The sequence below is a fragment of the Colobus angolensis genome, unplaced genomic scaffold (genome assembly GCF_000951035.1).
Source record: "Colobus angolensis palliatus isolate OR3802 unplaced genomic scaffold, Cang.pa_1.0 Scaffold181, whole genome shotgun sequence".
NCBI lineage: Eukaryota > Metazoa > Chordata > Mammalia > Primates > Cercopithecidae > Colobus > Colobus angolensis.
Genome location: NW_012114944.1, coordinates 4,027,078 through 4,051,189, shown reverse-complemented (window position 1 = coordinate 4,051,189; position 24,112 = coordinate 4,027,078). Strand labels below are relative to the sequence as shown.

Genomic DNA, 24,112 nt, shown 5'->3' with positions numbered 1-24,112 from the left:
TCTCTAGTTACTTTTAAGATTTTGTTTTTGATTTGGTCTTTGGCGGTTTTACTACACTGTGCTGAAGTGAACTTTCCTTTGTGTTCATCATGCCTAGAGTTCATAGCGCTCCGTAGGATTCCATGAATCTGTGGATTGATGTGTGTTAAAGAAGTAGAATAGTATCCTTTGAAACATTGCTTCTGTCTAGTCTCTCTTTTCTCACCTTCTAGGACACAATTATACATATATTATACTTTTTCAATATATTCCATGTATCTCTTATGTTCATTTCTTATTTTCCAAACTTTTTTTCTCCCTATGTTTCAGTCTGAATACAAACCTGTATTCAGTTCACTAATCTACTTTCTGCTGTGTCTAATATGTTGCTTCACCTATCTATTGAATTATTTATTTCAATTGTTGTATTTTTTATTTTTAGAATTTTTTGTGTTTTCTTTTATAGTATTCAGTTCTCTGATGACATTCTGCATCTTTTAATCAATTTTCTTGAACATATAAACCTTGCTATTTTGTTTTAGAGATAGAGTGTTTCTCTGTCACCCAGGCAGGAGTACAGTGGTGTGATCTTGGCTCACTACAACCTCCATCTTCCAGGTTCAAGCAATTCTCTTGCCTCAGCCTTCCAAGTAGCTGGAATTACAGGCACTTGCCACCATGCCTGGCTAATTTTTTAGTAGAAACGGAGTTTTCCCATGTTGGCCAGGCTGGTCTTGAACGCCTGACCTCAGGTGATCTGCCCACCTCAAGTCTTCCAAAGTGCTGGGATTACAGGCATGAGCCACCGCACCCAGCCAACCTTGCTATTTTAAAGTTCATGTCTAATAATGTCAAGATTTGGATCACCTATGAATTTGTTTCCATTGCATATATTTTTCTCTTCTTTTTCTTCCTTGCTTTTCTTTTAAAACGATTATCTGGTCCTATTTCCTGGTATACCTAGTAAATTTTGATTAAATATATTGTATATGAAAAATTGTAGAGGCTACAGATAGTGTTTTCTTTCTCCAGGGAAAATGTATTACTCTTCAAGCAAGTAGTTAGAGGAGTGGCAAATTGCCTTAATCCAGTGAAGAACTGAGATGATTCCAGGTTTGGTTTTAGTTTTTGTGAGGCCCAGTCTATTTTGGTTTGCCCTGATTCCTAGTGTTTGACCCTTGAATGTTCTCAACTGAAATCCTGGGATATTTACTGACCCTGGACTCCAATTTTTATTTTCCCAATACTATTAAACGCCAAATAGTTCTGTTTGTTTTCTTGGCTCTTTTGCTTGGCTTCTCAGCCTCTTGTTTTATGCAGCTTAATTATCAAATATTTTAAGTAAAAATGCCAGTCTTAATACCAGGCTCACTTTTTTATTGTTCCCTTTACTCGGGCACCTTGGCCATGCAAGTCTTGCTACCTTGGTAGCCCAGAACTACAGTTTTTGGTTTCCTATCCCTGAGGGACTGCTGAAAGCTCTGATCCAATGCTTTCTGTTTCTGTGACTAGCCTTCTTACTTACAAATCAGAAAATGCCTCAAAAGGAAAACAGCAAAGAATTTGGGGCCCATCTCAAAGCATTTCTCTCCAGAATGATGGATTTTCAGTCCTAGCTATCCTGGTTGTTTTCTGATGTCTTTGAATAGCTATTTTAATATTTTATTCTGCTTTTCTAAACATCCTTGATGGGAGCTTTGGTCTGATATAAGTGATTTAATCATAGAGTGGAAGTCTGAACTGAGATTATTTTGCTTAAAAGAAGGAGAATGCATTAGAAAAGGGGCAGCATCTTCCTGTCTTTGGCTCTTTGAGGGGCTGTTGGGTATAAAAGGAGCAGACGTGTGTATTGTGGCTCCGCAGGAACATGTAGCATGCTGAATGCAAGTCTCAGGGAGAGAGGCACAAACTCTGCATCTGGAAGTCTCCTCAACATCAGCCATTCCCTAAGTGGAAAGTTCTGCCTAAGAGACATAGTGAGCTTCCCAATACTGGAGGAGTATAAGAAGAAACTCAGCCAACACCTGGAAGTTACTACTGAAAAGATCCAACAATTATCCAATAATCAGATTGCAGAAGGAACTTCATCAGTGGTTACCAATTTTTGTATGCTTGAAATATGAGAAGGTTTTTAAAAATGTAGATTCCTAAGTTAACTCACTCACTGATATACTGAACCAAAATATAGCCCTGGCATCTGTTCTTTTTTTGTTTGTTTTTTGTTTTTGGATGAAGTCTCACTCTGTCACCCAGACTGGAGTGCAATGGCACAATCTCGGCTCACTGCAACCTCTGCCTCCTGGGCTTAAGCGATTCTTGTGTCTCAGCCTCCCAAGTAGCTGGGATTACAGGTGCCTGCCACCATACCCAGCTAACTTTTTGTATTTTTAGTAGAGATGGGGTTTCGCCAGGTTGACCAGGCTGGTCTTGAACTCCTGACCTCAGATGATCCTGCCTCGGCCTCCCAAAGTGTTGGGTTTGTAGGTGTGGGCCACTGTGCCCGGCCCTGGCATCTGCATTTTTAGCAAGCTTCCCAAGTGATCTACAAACTGCAGCACAGGAACCAGCAAACTAAATATTTTCTCATGTACTTCCAAATGAGATTCTATGATTTGAACCTCCCACAGGGATGCCAGCGAGAAAGTCTGCCAGTTTCACTGCTGTGGGGAGCAGTTGCAGATGTGGAAGAGGATGTATCCCTCTCCTGCCCTCTCTTCTGTCCATGAGGCTCCCCTCTCCCAGAAAGTGGGACTCAGCTTGTTTCTGTTGGGATGACAGACTCATAAAGTTTAGTCACATTGTAGGTTAGCAAGCTTGTGTGGGCTAGCCTTGGAACCTAACCACTATTTATAACATAGTGTCTGTGGGAAAATATGTTCCAAGTTCCAACAAATGCCTTTAAAAAATATGCTGGAGGCCAACCTGTCAGTAATTGGGACTATCTGCATAAGTTATTTTCTCAGAAACTTTTAGCATCTCACGATAAACTTGACCTCAGAGGATGGTAATTAATCAGCATTCGGTGTGAGCTTTACAATGGAAGAAAATCTTCTGCCCTGAATAATTGCAGGCCTGCTTTAAAAACAACTATTACTTTTTCTCCAACAATTGTGAGTGTGTTTCTTCCTGCTGTCATTGTCTTGCCCGAGGGAGTTGGTGCTGGCATCGCCTGGGAACAATGATGAATGGCCTGGGATATCATGTGGCAGCAAGGATTTCTTCAACCTTGTGCTTGCAAAGACAGCAAGAATTGAGGTCACCTTTCAGGGCTTAGGTACACCTGTGTCCCATTCCAAGGACTCTACCCACGGAAATCTGGTAAAGAGCAGTGTTTCCAGTGTTCTTGGCCCTCCTCCTGATCCTTGTACCCGGTGAGGACAGTTTTTTGAGATAGATGAATTTACAAGTGGCATATGTAAAGTTTATATAGGGACTTTTTTTGACCTCAAGACCAAATCCAATAGACAATATGATCTTGATCCCCTTAGTGTCCCACAAAACAAAACAAAACTATATCAAGGAAGTTTAAGATGACACTCAGTTACTACCTGGTGGGACCACACTGAGAATGTTCACCTCAAGTCTGGACCTCCCACTTTTAAAGGATCATAGAAACCTTGAAGCCTGCTCCAGTGTTGTGTTCTGGTCAGGGAAGTGGTGTAGAAATGTCATCTGAATGTAATCATTAGGTTGAACAATGAAATTGAAAAATGGACACCACCAACCCTCAAATGCCATTGCGTGCATCGGAGAAAGCTCATGGAGCAAAATCCAAAAAAGAAGTCAAAGGGGCCTCATTTCTGTGATGCTTAAGCATAATAATTAGCAATTAATTAGAGAAACACACATCCAAGTAATGTTTAAATCTTTTTAAAACGGTCAGTAGTTAACAACCAGAAATAGACACAAATCGCATTTTAAAAAATAAAAGAAAATATAGCCAAATAGTAAAAGATGGAAAAATAACAAGGAGACATTAAAATAAAGCGTTAAATGATGTGACCATCACCACAGCAATATGGTATAGGAAATTCACCTAAAATAATTAGGAAATTCACCTAAAAAGTTAAGATTGCTGGTTAATATTTACAATAAGCTCATTCTAATCATTAATCAAAGAAATGCAAATTAAGATTAAAAGAATACTTTTTTCTTAACAAATATGTATGTTTTTCTTAACAAACTGACAATTGTGTTAAAAATTAAAATACCTATTGTCAAGGACGCAGGAAAATGAATACTTTCATACACAGTAGGATTACAACTTTGTGCATTTGGGAAGAACAGTTTTGCCCTACAGTGTGTGAATAGGTGTTCTCCTGTGTTTTACAGACAGAGAAACTGAGGCCTAGAAACAGCTTACACAGGTATTGTTTGAGATCCTAGTGGTACCCCAGTGATCAAGACAGATCACATCCCAGACCTCATGGAGCTTAATTCTAGGTGGGTGGGGAGGGAGGAGGAAAACCACAGACCATAAGCAAGTAAACACATAAGGAGGGAAATTGCAGGGAGTGACAAGTGCAATAAAGAAGATAAAACCCCCTGGCCTCAGGCTACGGGCTTTTAGAACGGGTGGGTCAAGGAAGCCATCCCTGAGAAGTGACAGGTGCTGACATTTGAATGCCGAGAATTATCATGCCAAGAGCTGGGCAAGGAGCTTTCTGGCAGAGAAACGGCTTGTGCAAAGCCCTGAGTTGCAAGCCAACTTGATGTGCTCCAGAGACCCAAAAGGTTTAAAGAGAGAGAGCCTCATAGTGGACCGTTTCCTCCTTCTCCAGGCGGAGTGAAAGTGTCAGGGATGACTATGAGCTTCAAGAGGCAGCGGGAGGGGAGTGTGGGCGGGTGGAGGAATGTGAGTGACAGGTCAAACTCAAGGAGCTGAGCTGGGCTAGAAATGCTGGTCTCCTTGAAGAACCTGGGATTTGGAGGGAGTTTCTGCCCATTGTATATCTTGAGTGATGAGCAGAGTGGTGGTAGCTAGAGAGGATACATTTGCAAGGAAAGCTGTAAACAGATCAAACCTGGGCCTTCCAGAAGGACCTTGAATCAAAGGAGGAGGCAGACTCCCGGCCAGGACTCATTCACATTTGATCACGCAGAATTCGTTGCCTGCAGGGTCCACAGCCAGAGGCACTTGGCACTCACCCCCAGGCATCTGTGTGGGTGATCCCATAAGAGACTTGGCTTCTTGGCCCCCGTGGGCTCTAGCCACGGAAGACACAGCCTTTGATGACCCAGCTCCACCACCTTCCTTAAAAACACTAGACATGGCCCAACTTGTGGTGGTTTTCAAAAAGCAATTACTACTTTAGAAATCACAGAGGAAAGAAGTAGCCAAGATGAAATGGGAAGGTAGTCTGGCGCAGCACCCCCTTCCGCCTACCCCCCACATACACACACACAAGCTGTGTAACCTGGGACATGTCTCTGCACCTCTCTGTGCCTCAGGCTGTAGACTGACTGAGTGCCTGTCCCTAAGGGGCTCTTCTCAGTATAAACTGACAATGAGTCAATTATCCTGTGTGTGATTTTTCCCCAAGGAGGGTTTTTCCAAAGACCAAGCAGTGGGCTCCGATGACATTTCTGGCAGAGGAGTCGAGAAGTGATTTGAAAAAAGGCCCATGAAGAACCTAAGGGTAATGGGTCCCCCGGGAGGGGCATTCATCTGGAAGTGCAAGTTCCAAGGTCTGGAGTAAAAAGGCAGTTTCATTCCTTTGCGGCCACAATCAAAATGTTAATATCACCAATGAAATTCTTTTATGAAATTCAGCTCAATGGGAGAAAAAAAAAATCTTTTTTTCAATGCTGGCCTATTCAGACTGTTATATTATGGAAAGTAGATGAAATAGCAGGAGGGACAGATGCTGCCTGACACCTGAGCAACTGGGCCCTGCCCTGGGTCCCGTACTCCAAGAGGGCCTCATTCAGGCCCCTTGGGGCTCGGAATCTGCAAGCCACGGACACAGCCCACTCAGACCTGCACCCCTTCCAGCTTCCAGACTGTGCCCTGAATTCTCAGCCCATAAGCTGGAGCTGCTTCCAGTGCCTAGGGAGCCTCTTGCCCCAGTTCTTGAGGGTAGACTGTGCCTTTGGGGGTACAGGGAGCTACTACTGATGCTGGAAGGGGAAGGAGGTGTGGACTGAGCCTGGCTGGGCTGCAGGATGGAGAGGGGTGGGAAGGGAAGGGGAGGGGTAGGCCGAGCACTACACGGTTAGCTCCCTCTCTGTGCTGCTGTGTCTGGCCTGAAACTCAGAGAAGTCCCAGAATTCTGAATTCCAGCTTGGCCTTCCAGATCCTTAGGAAGGTGTATTTATTATGATGAGGAAATAGAGAATATTTTTTGAACAGTTTGTTCACGTGTCTATAACTTTAATATCCAGACATACAGGATATGGGCCTCTACCTCACCCCAGGCCCTGCAAGTATAGCGGGAAAGGCCTGGTTAGGGTGTATTATCCTCTCTTTCTAGTCTTGCCAACAGACAGGGTTTAAATCTCAGTCTTGTCACTTACTAGCTTTGTGGCACTAAGCAAGTTGACCCGCTGAAAATGGGGGGGTCTGTAAGATGGGGACAATAACAGTACCCACCTTATGAGGTTGTTGTGAGGGCTAAATGAGATAATGCACATAGAGTCTAGCCCTGTACCTGGCACCCTGTGGGCACTGAAGAATAGCAGCTCTTCTCGGCATCAGGCACCTGATGTCCCTGCTGAGTATAACTTGGGATTCCCCCAATCCGCCTGTTTTTCCAGACTCCACAGCAGTATGAGAGAGAGTACAACAACAAGCGGTCAGGCGTGGGGCCCAGCAAGTTCCATGGATATGCCTACGATGGCATCTGGGTCATCGCCAAGACGCTGCAGAGGGCCATGGAGACGCTGCATGCCAGCAGCCGGCACCAGCGGATCCAGGACTTCAACTACACGGACCACACGCTGGGCAGGATCATCCTCAATGCCATGAACGAGACCAACTTCTTCGGGGTCACGGTCAGTCCCACGCCTCTGGGCTGTTTTCCTTACTGTTCCTTGTAAACATGCAAAGTAAAAGAGGGGCTGTTACAGGCTTTCTGTTAGGCGATCTGTTATCTCTGATCATTGAAATAACTAATCGCAGGCCCTAGGATTGCAGGACTGTTCAGACAAGGGGCAGGGGCAGTGTGTGCTCTTGGACACATTGGGAAAATGCTTTTCTATGACTCTTGAATAAGAAAGGGCATAGAGGCCAGGCACGGTGGCTCACACCTGTGATCCCAACACTTTGGGAGGCCGAGGCAGGTGGAACACCTGAGGTTGGGAGTTCAAGAGCAGCCTGACCAACATGGTGAAACCTTGTCTCTACTAAAAATACAAAATTAGCTGGGCGTGGTGACGCATGCCTGTAATCCCAGCTACTTGGGAGGCCGAGGCAGGAGAATTGCTTGAACCCAGGAAGTAGAGGTTGCGGGGAGCTGAGATCGTGTCATTGCACTGCAGCCCATGCAACAAGAGCAAAACTCAATCTCAAAAGAAAAAAAAAGGGCATAGGGAGTTAATTGGGCACACAGTACAGGCACAGTTTACCAGATGGTGGGGTGAGTGGGCCAGGAGAAGCTGTGGACCCAAAATCAGGTTCAAATCCTGGGCCTTCATTTACAAGTTACCTTCTTTGAACTACAGTTTTCAGTCACACATGGAAATCATACTTACCTTGTAAGCTAGTTATAAATATTACACATTATACAATACAACTTGTTAATATTTATTGAGCAAGCTACTTGCTCTGAGCCTCAAATTTCTCATCTGGAAAACGGGGATAATAATATAAATCTTGCATGGAAGTTGAGAAAATAAGCAATGATAATATGGCTAATACTTCTTGATTGCATATTGTGTGCTAGACATTGTGCTAAGTACATAATGTAGTTAGACTCAATATTATATGCCTAGTGCTAGGCACAGAGCAGGCACTCAATAAATGCTATTGTTACTATTAATAATGATTACACTGTATCCTTATGTCATCCATGGGAAGTAGGTGCTCTTATTATCCCCATGAACAGTGAGGAACCTGGAACTCAGAGTATTTAAGTACTATAGCTAACTATAGTATAGATTAGCTATAGATTACTATAGCTAATCAGGGTCAAGTGGGATTTGAACTTGGGTCTAGCTCTTAATTGCTGCAGAAGGTAATGGACCAAAGTGGTAGTTATTTATGTCTCATGATGTATTCGTCACTGCCTCTGCTCCAGAAAATATGGAAAATTCATCTGGAGAATAGATTGAGTGGGCTAAAGTACTGTCCTGTGTTCTAATTTAAAGATTCAGAGTCGAGTCAGTCTGTCTTGGGGAATTAAGGGTAGGTAAGCTGAGCTGGCTGAGGCATTTCTTGAATATGCATATTCATGCATGCCTGTGCTGAGGCTTGTATTGTTGGTCTGGTGGGCAGGTGCTGAAGGTGTGGATAATGGTGTGGATTCCAAGGTAAGATGGGCTCCCTGTCCTAGAGCCTGTGGCTCACATGCAGGGGCAAGGCCTAGACAAAAACAATGAGAGGTTAAAAGTGCTTGGCACTGTGAGAGAAACTATTTGAGCCCAAGCCCGAGCCCAGAGGGATTTCTGTGACTTTTAGTGAAAAAGTCAGGGTAGGTTTTTTGGAAGAGTAGCATTTGACCCATGCCTTGAACTGTGGGCAGGAGTTAGACATGCAGAAAGGGGCTGGCCAGAGGGAGCATGGTGAGCAAGGGAGAAATGCAAGAGGGAGGGAAGGACAGTTAGTTGGGCTGGAACACTGGGAAGCTGGATGAGGAGGCTGGGAAGGGAAGTTGGGGTCCAGTTTTGGAGGGACATGCTAAGGAGACTGGCCTTTATCTTCCAGGCCAACCCTTCCCAAAGTGTGGTCTGCATCATCTGGGAGCTTGTTAGAAATGCACATTCCCAGGCCCCACACAGGCCCATTAAATCAGAACCTCTAGGGGTGGGGCCCAGCCATCTGTGTTTTAACAAACTCTGCAGGTAGTTCTAATGCACACCAGGGTTTCAGACCACTGCTGGGGGGCAGTGGGGAGGCACTGAGGTGGCACTGAGGTTTGCTCAAATGAAGTCGATTTCCAAAACCCCTGAGCAGAGCCATTCTGGACTAAAGGCTCTGAGAAATTCACTCCCACAATGTATTGGTGAAGTCCATTTTTGCAGCACAGCCTAGATTCAGGCTGGAAACTTTAACAGCTTTCCTCAGACCAGTAGTTTAAAGAATTATTTTTATTCTCAGAACTCCGTGTTATAAAATCTCACGTGGAGCCTGGTATATAAAACTGATTAAAGAAGAGCTTCTCAGTTGAACAGAGAAGGAGCCCTGAACTCTGCCTGTTCAGCCCCCTCTTCCTGCAGCCCCCTCCCCTCCCCACCCCTGCAGCCCCTGAGACCCCTCCCTCAGAAATGCTGGACAGAACACCCATCAAAATACCTCCAAAGTGCTTTCTCCTCATCCTACAAGTTCATGGACTGAGACTCAGAGAGGGGTGGAATTCGCCCAGGGTCCCACAAGTAGCATTTTGGCAGGGCTGTTTCAAAATGAATTCAAAGTATCCAAAGTTGAAATGGACGAATAGAGAGCTACAGAATCTAGAAAGCATTCTGCCATCCTTCATAATCCTAGAACTCTGCATTTTGCCCAGGTGCCTGATAGATCTTAATTGGAGATCACTTATAACCACTTCTAAATGCTCCCTTTCATCTAAGCCAAATAATACATAATCCTTACTTGATGAGCAATTAGCTAGACTGCCTGAAATGTTCTCCATGGCTTGAGGATGAGTTTCTTTTTCATGGGAAATTCCTTGGCACCTATTTATGTCTGCTCCAGCTTGTGAGTCAGAACTCAGTGAACATCAGAACTGAAAGTCGTCTTAAATATCCTCAAATTCAATGCTTTTTGGTGTAGATGAGTGTCTGAGGTCCAGAGAGGGAAAATGACTCCTTCAGAGCCACGCAGCAAGATTGTTTAGCAGAGCTGGAATGGTAGCTGCACAGGCCCTGCCTCCACCCACTCAACACCATCTCCCTTTTCTTTGCATAAGTGCCCCTTTAGTGGAGACAGACCGCAACAGTAAAATGGTCTTGCACGCCATGTTACCTTCCTCCTATCCCCTTTGTCACATATTAACAGGTGCTTGTCACTGAGTTGTAGACAGGTTTCATTAAAATTGTCTTCTGGTCACAGAAAAAAGGACATGTTCTGACAAAATAAAAAGTGTCTCTGTGGTCCAAGGAAACCACAGAAGGCCAAGTTCAGCTGTAAATAAAGAGTTAGAAGGGAAAAGAACATGGGAGGTGGAAATAAATGGAAGCATTTTCCATTTGCTGAAGGGTTTTCATTATACAGCACACACAGTATCCATTTTTCCACTCTTAGGTAGACATCTTAGTCTGGGTGCCCCCTCATTTAGCATGTTTACTATATGGGAAATCGTTTAAACACATTAAATTAATTATATCCATGACTCAATTTCAATTGATTCAGTATGCACACTCTCTGCCGGGAGCTGGGCCTGTGGTCCCGCCTTGGCATGTGGATGAAGAAATGTCTTCCATGCATCCTAGGTTGGGAATCCACCTTAATTCAAGGCGAGTTCTGTTTTATCTTCTTAGAAGCTCTGCTCCCAGTGGCTCTCCTCAGGGAACACTCTGAAGTGGGATTCCATGTCCCTATGGCCCACCGATGACTTGGGTGGGGGGCCATCCATCTCTCTGATGTTCAGCCCTAGGATTGCCCCTCCATGATTTAGAAGTCTTAGGATGCTTTCCCTCCTCCATCCTCCTCTTCTGTCAATTATGCAACCAGGAAACTCAGGCTAGACTTGGCTATTTAAATCTCAAAAGCCCAGAGCATTCTGAGAATCCCCTTTTCTGAAAGTAACAGGGCTTGGAACCCCATTCAGCAGAGCTCATCATTAGGGCAATGATTCTTAAACTTCTAAAGGCATGAGAATCTCCCAGGGAGCTTCATTTAAAATGCAGGTTCCCTGGCCCCACCCCATAACTTCTGATTCTGTGATCTTATGGTAAAGCTCAGGAATTCACATATTAAACAGCAGTCTAAGAGATTCTTAAATAACAACCTGAGAATTGCTTGGGCCACACACACACACACACACACACACACATCTTTGTGGTTTAAACCTGTTGGTGATGGATTTGCTCCTACATTCATTCACTGCTCTAGCAAGCCCTGCACTGGGTGTACGGAGTATAGAGAGGAATAACATGTGGTCCCTTCCCCCAAGAATCCCTCATTCAATAGCAGTGGGAATGGACAAGTAGAGGAACAATTGCTAGGCACTATCCAAGGTCTGCCAAAGGCCTCTGGAGGAAAGATGGTTTCGCTTAGGGTGGCTAATCAACAATTGCAAGGTAGCCATCCTGTGGGGAACCCTCCTGTGCATGTGGTGGGAGCGAGGATGCAATACCAGGCCCCTCTTCCCAACACTCAACATGTCAGTGTGCTGTGGCTGAACAGACTGCTTTTATCTGGCTTTCCTAATCAAGATGCACTAACTTCATCTTCAGGAGACCATAACCTTTCAGCACATGCTTGGAAACACTGGCTAAGCTTTCAGGTGAAAATCAAAGCCTTAACATTCTTCAGGTGATCATTTTTTAAAACTCTTTCCAGTTTCCAGTCTCTTAAAACAAGAGTGACCTCCCACATCTCAAGGTGGACAAATCCTTTGGGTATGTCAGGCTAAGATATGATGGCTGTTACCAGCAGTATACCCTGTTTGGTAAATGTATCTTCTGATTTGTCTTTTAAAAGGATAGCATATTGAGATTGTGGTGGCTAAATTAACAGAATCAGCCGGGTGCAGTGGCTCCTGCCTGTAATCCTAGCACTTTGGAGGGCTGAGGTCGGTGGATCGCTTGAGCCCAAGATATTGTGACCAACCTGGGCAACATGATGAGACCTTGTCTCTACAAAAAATACAAAAGTTAGCCGGCATGGTGGTAGGTACCTGTAGTCCCAGCTACCTGGGGGGCTGAGGTGAGAGGATCACCTGAGCCCAGGAGGTTGAGGCTGGTTATGCCTCTGTACTTCAGCCTGAGCAATAGAGTGAGACTCCATCTCAAAAATGAAATAAAATAAATTAAAAGACTCTCATTTTATCCTATGAAAATTGAATCCATGCTTTTCCAGGAGTTCCTTAGGGCATGTACACTGGGTTTGGATGGGGGCTTTTAGGCGTCAAGAGCATTTGACCACAGGGAAATTAAAAGAGGCTCCTGGGGAATATCTTGGATTATGAGAAGAGGACTCCATTCTCGCTAAAGTTTCCTGTGTCTGTCCCTCATTCTAGGTGGGTGTACTTTATGTGGGAACGATTACAGCTGGAAAGAGGGTGACCCATAAGTTCCTCCAAATAATAGAGCCATCCTTCATCCTCTGCCCAGCATCTCTCAACCAGCAGCAGGTCCGGACATCCTAGTGTAACATATGTCAGGAGAGGCTGGCACCCTTAGGTTCAGGCATTTCACCTCCGATGGCTGTTATCTTCTAGTCGGTCTCACCAAGGTGATGAAGAACAGCAGATGGCGATTTGCAGAGTTTATTGATCTGTTTGCTTTTGTTGCTGGTGAAGAGGGATCCAGCCTTAGCCAGTATACCCCTTAAAGTTTCTGCAAGATGTTTAAAAATTATTTCTACTAAGACTCAAAAAATGCTCCCCCCACCCCCCAGACAAGTCACCACCCCACCACCCACCCTACCAATTTTTTTTACCTAAAAAGAGGACATCATAGAGTTAAACTCAGTTTGGTTGGAATTCCAAGTACTCCAAGTAAGGTCAAACTAGGTAGCTAGAGAAAACCAACAGGTTCCTCGTTCCAGGGGAATTTGCAATGTTGGCTCAAACCCACGTTTATTTCATACCCACTGTTGCCTTGCCCTACTCTGATATTAGAGTTGTGCACTTGGTTTTTTAAGTCAAAACAGATAATTTTACACACACACACACACACACACACACACAAATGAGTTACATGTCGTCTTGTTACAGTTGTCCCATCTCTCCTGCATATTTGATCTTTTGGGGTCCTGGTTTTACTTTCCAATGTAGACATTAAACGTCAGGCCTCCCACCAGCCAGACATTTGTGTCTTATATTTGATATCATCATTTAGCTCATAGAAGTCTTTTTTAGGTTGAATCTGGGAAAGAAAAAGACAAGAAACAGGGCACTGGGAACTCCATCCAGAAATAGGGAAAACTCTACCCAGTCAAGATTTGATACCATTTGGGGCTGGTCATTCTTCCAGTTGTGACTCTGTCCCCCAGATTATCCTGATTGTGCCTGTTTCTTGATTTTGTGCTCAAGGCTGTCACTAGAGAACTTGTTAGAAGCTCTGAAATAGTCCAAATGTGGTATAACAACTGGGAGCACTAGAACACGGGGCTCGTTCCAGTGACCCTGTGCTAGCGTCCAATGCCACCCCATGGTTTCCTATTCTGAGGTTCCTTTTTCATGTTCCTTTCTTGCTTGCTGCCTGGGAGCAACAGCAAACCCATCCAGAACTTTCTCTATACCTCATGTGTCCCCAGCACATCCCAGACCCAGGTCGTTCCAGTGAAATTGCATCACACACAAACATAACATAGGAGCTGATTTGAGACTCTAATCTCTCTCCCTCTGTTCTCTGGCTAACCAGCCCACCCTCAAACTCAGTTGAAATGTACCATTGCCCAGGACATGGCAGTTATCAACTCTAACAAGAATTGCACATTTGGAAACTCAAGCAAAAAGAGGTCACAGTGTATGTATCTCTTAGAGCTGTGTGACCTTGGAGAAGTTATTTACGTCTCTGTGCCTCAGTTTGTAGAGTGGAGGTAAATATGTCTTCTTTCAAAGTGTTATTGTGGGAAATAACAGTAAGGTTTAGTGCCTAAGAACTACATCGTCATTATTGCTATTGTTATTACTAGTGCTATTAAGATGGCTACTTTACAAAGAAGAGTTTGTGTGGGTCTAATCAAGACCCAGCAAACAATCATTGCGTACCTATGAAATACCATTCTGTTTCATATATATAATCTCATTTCATCCTCTCAACAATAAACAAATCTTTTAACTTGTATGAAGGCTGTAGTGGTTTAATATCCAAAGAGAACCAAGTAAACTTTGCCTCTAAGCAAGAACACTTGAGTTCTCTCCTGAGGCCATTCACTCTAGGGATTGGAAAGTTACCTTAATGTGGAAGGCATCTGCTCTCAGCTCTCCCTCCTCTTCCTCCCTTTTGACTAGTTCAGTGCTCCAGCAGCCCTAAGCATTACCACTCAGCATTATACACAAAAGCTAATGGCAGCAGATGCTGATGGTGTCCCACGCAGATCTCCTGAGCTCAGTTTCAGAGGGCTGCTCAGGTTTGCCCATCCCCCAGCTGCTGCAGGTGCCCCTGCTAATGGCTCACACCTGCTGCCTTCCCTACAGGATTGGGCGATTGGTGCCTTCTGCCTGGAGGTGCCTGGGAATTACACCCACCCCATCAGCCTGCAGCAATGAGGGATGGATGCATTGGTACAACACCCAGTGCAATTTACCCTCCAGGGCTTCCAACCAGAACAGGCTGAGGCTCACCTTCATCTGAAACCACATCTGAGCATGGCCTCTTGCTTTTTCTTCTCTCCCATACAGGTTTCTTCTGAGAACACGTCGTTAACAAATTGCGGACATGTGATTCCCTGTCCTAGGCTTTGTTTCTGGAGAACCCCATCTAAGACACCCATGTGTATTTATGGGAAATTTAAGCATTTTCAAGAGAAAAATTTTACTATAACCTTATAGTTACCATATGTGTAACTTTAGAACCAGTGGTCCTCCTTACCTCCCCCACACCCGGTTGGAGGGTTCTGGATTCTTCTCCCTCACCCCTGGTGCATTTTGCATGCACCCCTGCCTGTTGCAGTAGCCTGTAGGAGAGCCGTATTCGTCTCCTCCAACGAATTAGTATCTCCCAGATTTGCAGGGACCACAGCCCTTCCTTTCTCTGATCCCCTCGTACTTCACCTAGCCCTTTATGCCTGGTAGAAGCTCAATAATTCCTGGTAACCTCTAGTTAATGTTGTTGGATTAAATTCGCACATGACTGAGAAATTCAATCACACTTTTCTACTCTTTTGCCTTCCAGGCATCTATAAACTAAAAAGACTTTTTCAACCCAATAAATAATCAGAACTGACAACAGAAGTACTAACAGGACTTAGATTTCTTGAATCTGCTAATAGTGGTTACCAAATTCTTGCTGTGGTACCTGGTATCAGTAATTCACACAAGGTCACGTGCATGTGTGTGTGTGCGTGTGCGTGTGAACGTGCACACATGCGTTGGAGGAATCCCTTCCTGAGCCGGCAGAAAAACTCATCCCTTATTCCCCTCCCAATTTCTTGTTTCTCCCATAAGCATCTCTCTGGGGCTCAAATCCCAGGGCTTGAGCAGCAGAAGCAATTGCTGATGGGCCCTCTGTGACCTCAGATTGTCAGAAACATTTCTGAGAGGTAATTGCTAGTAATAAACAACAACTACAATAATAATAATCCTTGCTGTGTGACTGCCCTGTTTACAGAGTGCATTTATAGTCTCTTCCATCTTCCTTAATGCAATTACATTTATTCACTCATGCTAATAATAGTTATCAATTAATGAGCTCCTACTGTATCCCAGGAAGCATTCTAAGCACTGTTCCCTCATTATTGAATATGATGGGATGTATAATTCCCAGGCCCTGGTACACTCCTCCAGTGAGCTGCATCTGGCTGGCTCACCTATCTCACGTCTCTCCCCTCCTCTCTCCTTCCCAGTGAGACCTGACCTGACACCCTACTTTAAATTGCAACTCCCTCCCCATTCACCCACTCCCCCTCTACTCATTCTTTTCCACAACAGCTAGCCCCATCTGACATACTACATATTTTACTTATTTATTGTCTGTTTTATTTTCTGCTATATCTCTAAGGCTTAGAACCAGGTGCCTGGGACATAGTAGGTGCCTAATAAATATTTGTTTAATGAACAGATGATTTAAATAATTAATGACCACGTCATAGATTAAAGAAACAGGCTCAGCAAAGTTCAATGATTTGATTGAACTTTGAACCCAAGATTCCACAGGTAGTGAGAGTTTATGCAAGGCTACCAAGTCTGACTGACTCACAGTCCATATTCTTAAGCATTTTGGTATCCAATTAATTCAACCAGCATTCCTTGCACCTCCAGTAAGCCAGACCAGGGCCAGGTAGGAGTCGTAAGATGTAAGGTTTTGCCCCCAAGGGGCTCACAGTGGGAACAACCAGGTGAGATGCATCAGAGAGACAGCAGGTACTACCATCTCCATATTAACAGTGAAGGATGTTACAGTTCCCCTCTGCACTGGACTATTTGTGTGTCTATCTGCCTCCTCCTGCTGGACTCTGAGCCCTTTGACAGTGGGGCCTATAATTATCTCTGTACCCCTGGTGTCTATAAGACCCAGCTTTTAGTCCATGAAATATATTTGCTGATTGAATAAATTACAAAATTATAGCTCAGAAAGGCAAAGTAGCTATGCTGGGGTCCCACAGTGCATAACTGGTGAACCTGGTTCAGAACTACATTCTAGGTCTTCTGATCTAAATGCAAGTGTCTCAAAATATTGTGCTCTTAGGTGTTGCTTGGTTGCACTTCCCCCTTTAATTTAAATACAATTACAAATGACTGCAGACAATGTACAGCACAGGAAAGAAACCTACTCCTTCTGCTGTCAGACAAATTTGAAAGATCAAAATAATGTGGTTTAGCAATTTGTTTGAATTGATGCCTAACCTTCCAAAGCTTGCAAGTTTGACTTCATCAAGTCAGGGAAAAAATAGCTATTTCCTTAAGAAAAGCAGTGTGGGGGAGTGTATCAGCTTATGAGAGCTTCAACAGAAGGTGCAGGCTCTGTCTTTATCCCTGGGAGAAACAAAGAGGAGGCTCCTTGGAAGGAGCCAGTGACATGGTGGTCATGGCAAATTACTGTAATGACCGATGTCATGATAATAGGAATGGCTAACAGTTTTGAATGCCTATTATATGCTGAGTGCTATGCCAAGCTCCTAGATGTATTATTTCACTTAATCCTCATATTCACCTGCTATGAGTTGAATTGTGCCCCCCTAGAAAAATCCATCTGCTGAACTGCAACCCACAGTAGCTCAGAATGTGACCTTATTTGGAAGTAGGGTTGTTGCAGATGTGATTAGCTAAGATGAGGTCGTACTGAAGTAAGGTAATCCAATATAACCAGTGTTCCTATAAAAAAGGGGAGATTTGAAGACAGCCAGGCACACAGGGAGAATGCCATGTGATGATGAAGCAGAGATAGGGATGAGGTTTCTATATCACCAGGAGCGCCAATGATTGCCAGCAAACCACTAGAAGGTGACTGATCCTCCCTCACAGCCCTCAGAAGGAAGTGACCTTGCCAACACCTTGATCTCAGACTTCTAGCCTCCAGAACTGAGATAACAAATTCCCATTGTTTAAGCCACTTAGTGTGTGGTACTGTGATGATGGCCCTAGCAAACTGACACATCCCCAAAAAGTGGGGACTGTTATTGTCATTGTTTTGCAGCTGAGAGGTTAAGGAGGTAGAGGATTAAGTAATTTAACCCTCTCATTCGACCTGAGAGATTAAAAAATTTACCTAAGGTCACGGAGCTAGTGAGTAGAGAAGCTGGGATTTGAACACAAGCCGTCTAACTTTTGACCCTCACTTTTAACCATTATCCTACATCTATAAAAGCTCTCCTCCATTAGGGGCAAAAGAATCCAGCCTGAGAAGGACAAAGCAGAAATAAACCAATGAGATCAGCACTTCCCACCACCCTAGTTTCCAGGGGGAGCTCTGTGGCTCTCCCTAACCTGCTGAGTAAGAGGCAAGGCTGAAGCCAGGCCCCCGCCCCTTGGTTCTGGGCCAGCCTCACTGAAAGCTCTGGCCACAGCACTGGAAGAGACTCTTTATATTGTACCCACCTTTCCCCTGATTGGGAGGAGGGAAGGCGTTTTATAACCTCACCTGCCGTGTTCTAACTTATTCATGTGTTTCAAAATAACACATATTAATACATATTTATTTTGGATTATTAAAATAATCCGTGTCCTTTGTAGAAAATGTGAAAAGTACAGGCATGCACCAAAGAGAAATCAGTCTCCCAAAACCTCATATCATTCAGACAAACCCATGGGACACTTCACATTCAGATGTGATCCTTTTTCTTTTTTTAATTTCTTTATCATTTATTTTGGTCCCTCACATTATAAAACTTTTTCCATGGCAGTGGTTCTCAATCTTCTTAACCCTATCATTTTTTAAATTGTGATAAAATATGTATAAAATAATGTTTACTATTTTAGTCATTTTTAAGTGTACAAATTCAGTGGCATTAAGCACATTGACCATGTTATACAAGCAGCACCCCTATCTGTCTCCAGAACTTTCTCATCATCCTAAACTGAAACTGCGTACCCATTAAATAATAACTCCCAGCTGGGTGCAGTGGCTCATGCCTGTAATCCCAGCACTTTGGGAGGCCAAGGCAGGCAGATAACGTGAGGTTGGGAGTTCTAGACCAGCCTGGCCAACATGACAAAACCCTTGTCTCTACTAAAAATACAAAAGTTAGCTGGGTGTGGTGGCACACGCATGTAATCCCAGCTACTTGGGATTTGGAAATAGGGCTGAGGTGGGAGAATTGCTTGAACCCGGGAGGTGGAGGTTGCAGTGAGCTGAGATCATGCCATTGCACTCCAGCCTGGGCAACAGAGTGAGACTCTGTCTCAAAATAATAATAATAATAATAATGGTAGTAATAACTCCCTTCAGAGGAGTTTTTATTATGTATTATGGGAGAGCTAATTTTAGTTAGCTATTATTTATTATGACAGAGCCGTTTTATTTAGCTGTACACTTATTTTTAAAGTATTTTTAAAGATATCATAGGTAGTTTGCTAATTTTAGAGGAAATAATGGTATTTGCAAGCTACTGCTAACCAAATAGTTATTAGCCCAGCAAAAGTCTTGTTGCTTTTGCATACAGAAACCTAAGAATGTACATTTTTAAATGTTGAAAATATAAATAGCAAATATTTTAAAGTAAATAGTATAATTAAACATTAGTGATAGCCCCACTATTGAGGAAAATACTCAGAGATATATCCAGATCCCGTATGAAAAACGAATCTGAAGATTACATGTATTTCTCTTGATGCGAGATCAGAATCCCCTCTGCGTGTGTGTGTGTCAAGGTATGTTAGCCCAGGAGCTTCGGAAGTTTTCTGAAATCAGTAGAAGACAGCTGACATAAATTTCAGCTGACAGGATGGCATGGCTTTGGGCCCTGGTGGACACTGGCTCCGCCTGCCTGTGCCTATGCATAAGTTATTCACACACACTCGATGTGACACTCTGTGCCCGCCTGGATGAGGGCCAGACCTGCGTGATGGAGAGAAGGACACTTGGAAGAGCCAGTTTCTCATGAAATTCTAACCACCACTGCCACCTCCTTCTTCTTTCTCAATGGAATTCAAGCTTCCTAGAGTTACTGCCTAAACCAGTAATTTTAAAGTAAAGACCTGGAGTCTGGTTGGGGCATTGTAAATTGTGGAAGGGGGGAAGTGGGGAACTGTAAGTGACTGGAGGAGGGTGCCCACCTTTGTCTTCCTAAGAGGTATGAAATGGTTAAGAGCATGGAACCTGGAGACAGACTCCCTAGGTTCACATCTTGGTTCCATTTGCTAGCCGGATAAACTTGAGCAAGAAATCAACCTCTCTTCATCTCAGTTTCTTATCTATAAAACATAGATAGTGCCTTAGATCAGGCTCCTTGTAAATAGACTCAGAGATGGGACATGTGTGCAGAAGATTTGTCAGAGAGCATGCTCTGGGTACACCTGTAGGGAAGTGAAGGGGACAGGCCTGGGCAGAGCAAGAAGCTAACAGCAGTGTGGCTGCAACTGAGGCTCCAGCTGATTCTGGTAGCTCTGGAGCTGGGATGGTGCAGAGGCTGGGCCCAGGTATCCTCTTATCAGCTAGTCACTGGCCCTCGGAGCAGGTGTATCCTTAGGCAAGGCAGTTCCTCATGGTGGAGGGTAATTCGCAGTGGGGAACCAGGCTGGGACCCTTAGTAGCCAGTATTCTCAGGAGCTGGGGATTGATGGTGCTTTGGCCCTAAAGAGGCCAAAATACTAGGCAAGCACCCCAGTAACCCCTATAGATAACAACGGGGCCTACCTTAAAGGGCTGTGACAATTAAAGAGGTTTATACATGTTAAGTGCCTGGGACATAGTATGTGCTGAATTAGTGCAAGGATGATGAGGAAGAATGTATTTGGATACCAACTTCACAGTCCTCTAGACCCTCAAACACCTATAATTAATTTTACAGGAGATTCTGTGGTTGGTGGGTCCCCAACCAGCTGCTTCAGTTGGATTCTTGCAGCTCTTGCCATCTTCGGTAATTCACATTCTCACATTCATATGCACACAAACACGCACGCATGCATGCACACACACACACCCCTAAATATGTGGTCTATGGGTATTCATATTCATCATGTATATAGCTATGTATCAATGTATTCCAGTAGTTTTCAAACTTGTTTTTCAAAGGAGATTTTACCTAGAAGCCCAATGTTAGTGTCCTTCATTTAACATTTATGTTAGTGTTAACATTGTATTTAACATTACATTTTCTTTTTCAAATTTGCTCTTTGGAAGACTTTGCTGACTTCCCTTTGGATTTAAAAATTAGTAAGCAAATTTCTGCAGTAATAAAGAAGAAGCAAAGCCTCCATGGGGAGCCTGGGTCTGAGCTCTCAGGTCATCTCACAGGAGGCAGGCCCTGGAGGACAGCCTGGCAGCAATGGCAGCTTTTCCAACAGAGCAGCAGGTGCCCAAGAAGGAACCATGGTAGCTAGTATCCAGACCCACACTCTTTGTTTTAATGTTGCATGTTTATTTGAATGTGCACTGTAAAAATGTAACTAGCATTTAAGGTAGTAAGATAAGCATTCTTTTTCCATTTTTTTTTTAAGGCAGATATTCAGTAAAGGAAAGCACAGATGGCGGGTGGATGTTGTGAAAACCATGAGGGTGGCACACGTATGACAAGGTTTGGGAAACAGTGACCTCCTTATTGCTTTATCTTTATCTTAAAAGTCACTGTGGTCATCCCCTTAAAAGCTTAAGAAATGAATCAGAAGAGAGTGGGAAAGAGAATGAGAAAGAGAGGGGTAGGGGGGAGAGAGAGAGAGAAGGGAGAGGGATCCACCAGCAGCAGCAGCACATTGATTTTCTTGGCCAGCTTGTGTAGTTACCAAAGCAGCAAACAGTGCTGTGCTTTTTACTCATGAGGTTTTTGTGGTAGGGTTAATAGCCTTTTTGTTTCATGCCCTTTCACCTCATTCCCATGTTTTCAGTAATAAAAAAATGGTGACAGGCCAGGGAGTGGGTGTCCACTGAACAGGGCAGAGTCAAACCATTCTTAGAAACATGGCCCTCAGCAGCACAATGTAGAAATCCTTGAATTCGCCCTCTTTTGCAATCATTTTGACTCCAATTAATTGGTTCACTTGCAACAAAGGCTTCTACTACCAAATCCTTGAGGGTAGGGTCTTTCTGAGATTTATCTCTTTTTTCAGTTTCTAGCACATGGCCTGTCCTATAACTGAAGTTAATGAACAGATACATCAGAGAGATTTTTATCATCATCCCTGTCCCCTACTTCTTGAATGTCTCCTCAGGGTTTTACACATAGTAGATACACAGGAAGGGCTGGCTGGCTGGTTGAATGGATGAGCAGATGGGTAGAGTGGTGGAGACATGGGTGGGGGGATGGGTGGAGGGGTGGGAATGTGAGTAGACAGTTGGATGACTGAGTGGAAGGAGTGAATGATGAATATGTGGGTAGGTGTCTAGATATACATGGATGAATGTGTGGATAGGTAGATAGATATAGATGGAGGGATAAATGTGTAGGTAGGTAAATATGGATGGATAAATGGATGTATGTATGTATGTATGGATGGATGGATGGACGGACAGACAGAGGTGTGGACAGGTGGATGGGTACAGATGGGTGGATGGATGGACGTGTGGGTAGGTCAATAGCTATACGTGGATAGGTGGATAGATGGATGGGTATGTAGGCGGATGGATGGATATGTGGGTGGATATGTGTGTGGATGAATGGATGGATGGATAGTTATGTGAATAGATATATGCATGGATGGATATGTGGGTAGATGGATGGATTAATAGATGGGAAGATGGCAGGTGGGCAGATAGGAGGGCAGACATAGGTGAAGGAGTGGATGAGTCTGTGGGTGGATGAATGGATGGATGAAAGGATAGATGTGTAGATAGGTGGATGGATATAGATGAGTGGATGTATGTGTGGGTAGGTGGATGGATACAGATGAATGGATGGACAGATGGATGATTATGTGAGTAGACTAATGGACAGGTGGGTGGATGGATGGATGGATGGATAGATGGTGGATGTATTGATAGATGATAGCAGGTGGATAGCTAGGCAGATTGGTGGACAGGCATAGATGAATGGGTGGATGAGTTTGTGGGTGGAAGGGTGGGTAACTGAGCTAGTGAGTGTGTGAACACTAGACCTAGGAGAGGTAATTTCAGTTCACCTGTCTGCTGCATTTTAATCAAAGCACTTTTCTCTAGAAGGATCTTCAGAGGCAATGGCCCTGATATTTTGACTCCTTTTCTGTACAGGTCCTGACCTCTACAAAATGTTTGCCACATTTTCTGATGTGAGATCTCATCTTGTCATCTGGCTCATGGAAATACATGTTTTATCTGATGCCTTTATTCCTCACTCACACCTCACCCTTTCAGTGTGAAAGGGCCTCATTAAAATCTGTCCTCTACCCAGTTACTCTTTGAGAAAGTTCCTTGTTAGGGTATTTCTGCTGTGAAATGTATCACACCGACCCATGTGAGTGCCAACCTGAATGCTAAAGACTGTTATTAGCAGATTTAGCCTAGAGATGTTTCAGAGTTGTCAGTTCTGATGTTCATAGGATTATATTTTCAAACATCATCACACATCCTCTGTGACAGACTTGATTACTGTGATGAACTAGTTTTCTTCTTTTGAGAAATGTTCCAGTTGCAAAAATGATTCGGAAAGTATTTAAGCAAGATTCTAGGCAAGACTGAAGTGATGCTGTTTCTTTTGGGCAGCTCATTTAGCTTGCTGGGGGAGGCAGCTTGGTGTAAGAGCACTGGGCACGGAGCCTACAGATCAAGGTTGCATGCTGTCCCCGATGTCTTAGCAGCTGGTGACCTCTGCAAGTCTCTAATCTTTGTGTTATCTTCTGCAAAGTGAGAATAATGACCAGGGACCCCTCACTGGGTTGCTCTGAAGATGAAATAAGGAAGGTGCACAACAAACTGTAAAGTGTTGCGGATGATTGAAGGATCTGTGGTAGTAGAAGAAAAGCCACACCATATATATATATATATATATGTATATGTATATGTATATGTATATGTATATGTATATATATGTATATATCTTTTGTTGTTGTCAAATAACAGGAGAAATCAGGTATTGACAGTGAGGAAATTATATGTCCTAGGACCAATCAAACACTCTTTCTGGGCCATAGAAGGTTTAAATCAACGATGGGACCACAGGTAAAAAATCTGGTACAACCACAGAGATGCGACTGTTTCCCTTTGCTCATTCATTTATTCTACAGACATTTACAACCACCTATAGTATGAGAGGGATGGGGGTGGTGGCTGCTGGGGGTACAACTGTGAGTAGGGCAGATGTGATCCCTGTACCCAGGAGGAAGCAGATAAAAACAGATAATCATCTGAATAACCATTTCAATATAAATAGTGAAAAGTGCTTTGAAAGAAAGTTACAGGGGTACCTGTAACATGGAGGCCTGAAGATGAAATAAGGAAGGTGCATAACAAACTGTAAAGTGTTGTGGATGATTGACAGACTGGGGATCAGTAAAGACTTCCCTGAGAAGGTGACTTTGAGTTGAGATTGAAGAACAAATAGGAGCTAACTAGGTAAAGTGGGTGGAAGAGCATTCCTGGA

General features: G+C 43.8%; 1 protein-coding gene across 1 annotated transcript in view; it reads left to right on the top strand.

Annotated features, from left to right (window-relative positions):
• The window catches only part of GABBR2 (gamma-aminobutyric acid (GABA) B receptor, 2), a 424,424-nt gene that overhangs the window by 256,499 nt on the left and 143,813 nt on the right, over nucleotides 1–24,112 (top strand). The window contains exon 7 of the mRNA XM_011939489.1: nucleotides 6,736–6,972. Within this exon, the coding sequence (XP_011794879.1) occupies nucleotides 6,736–6,972 (237 nt within the window). The remainder of the gene's footprint in view (nucleotides 1–6,735; nucleotides 6,973–24,112) is intronic.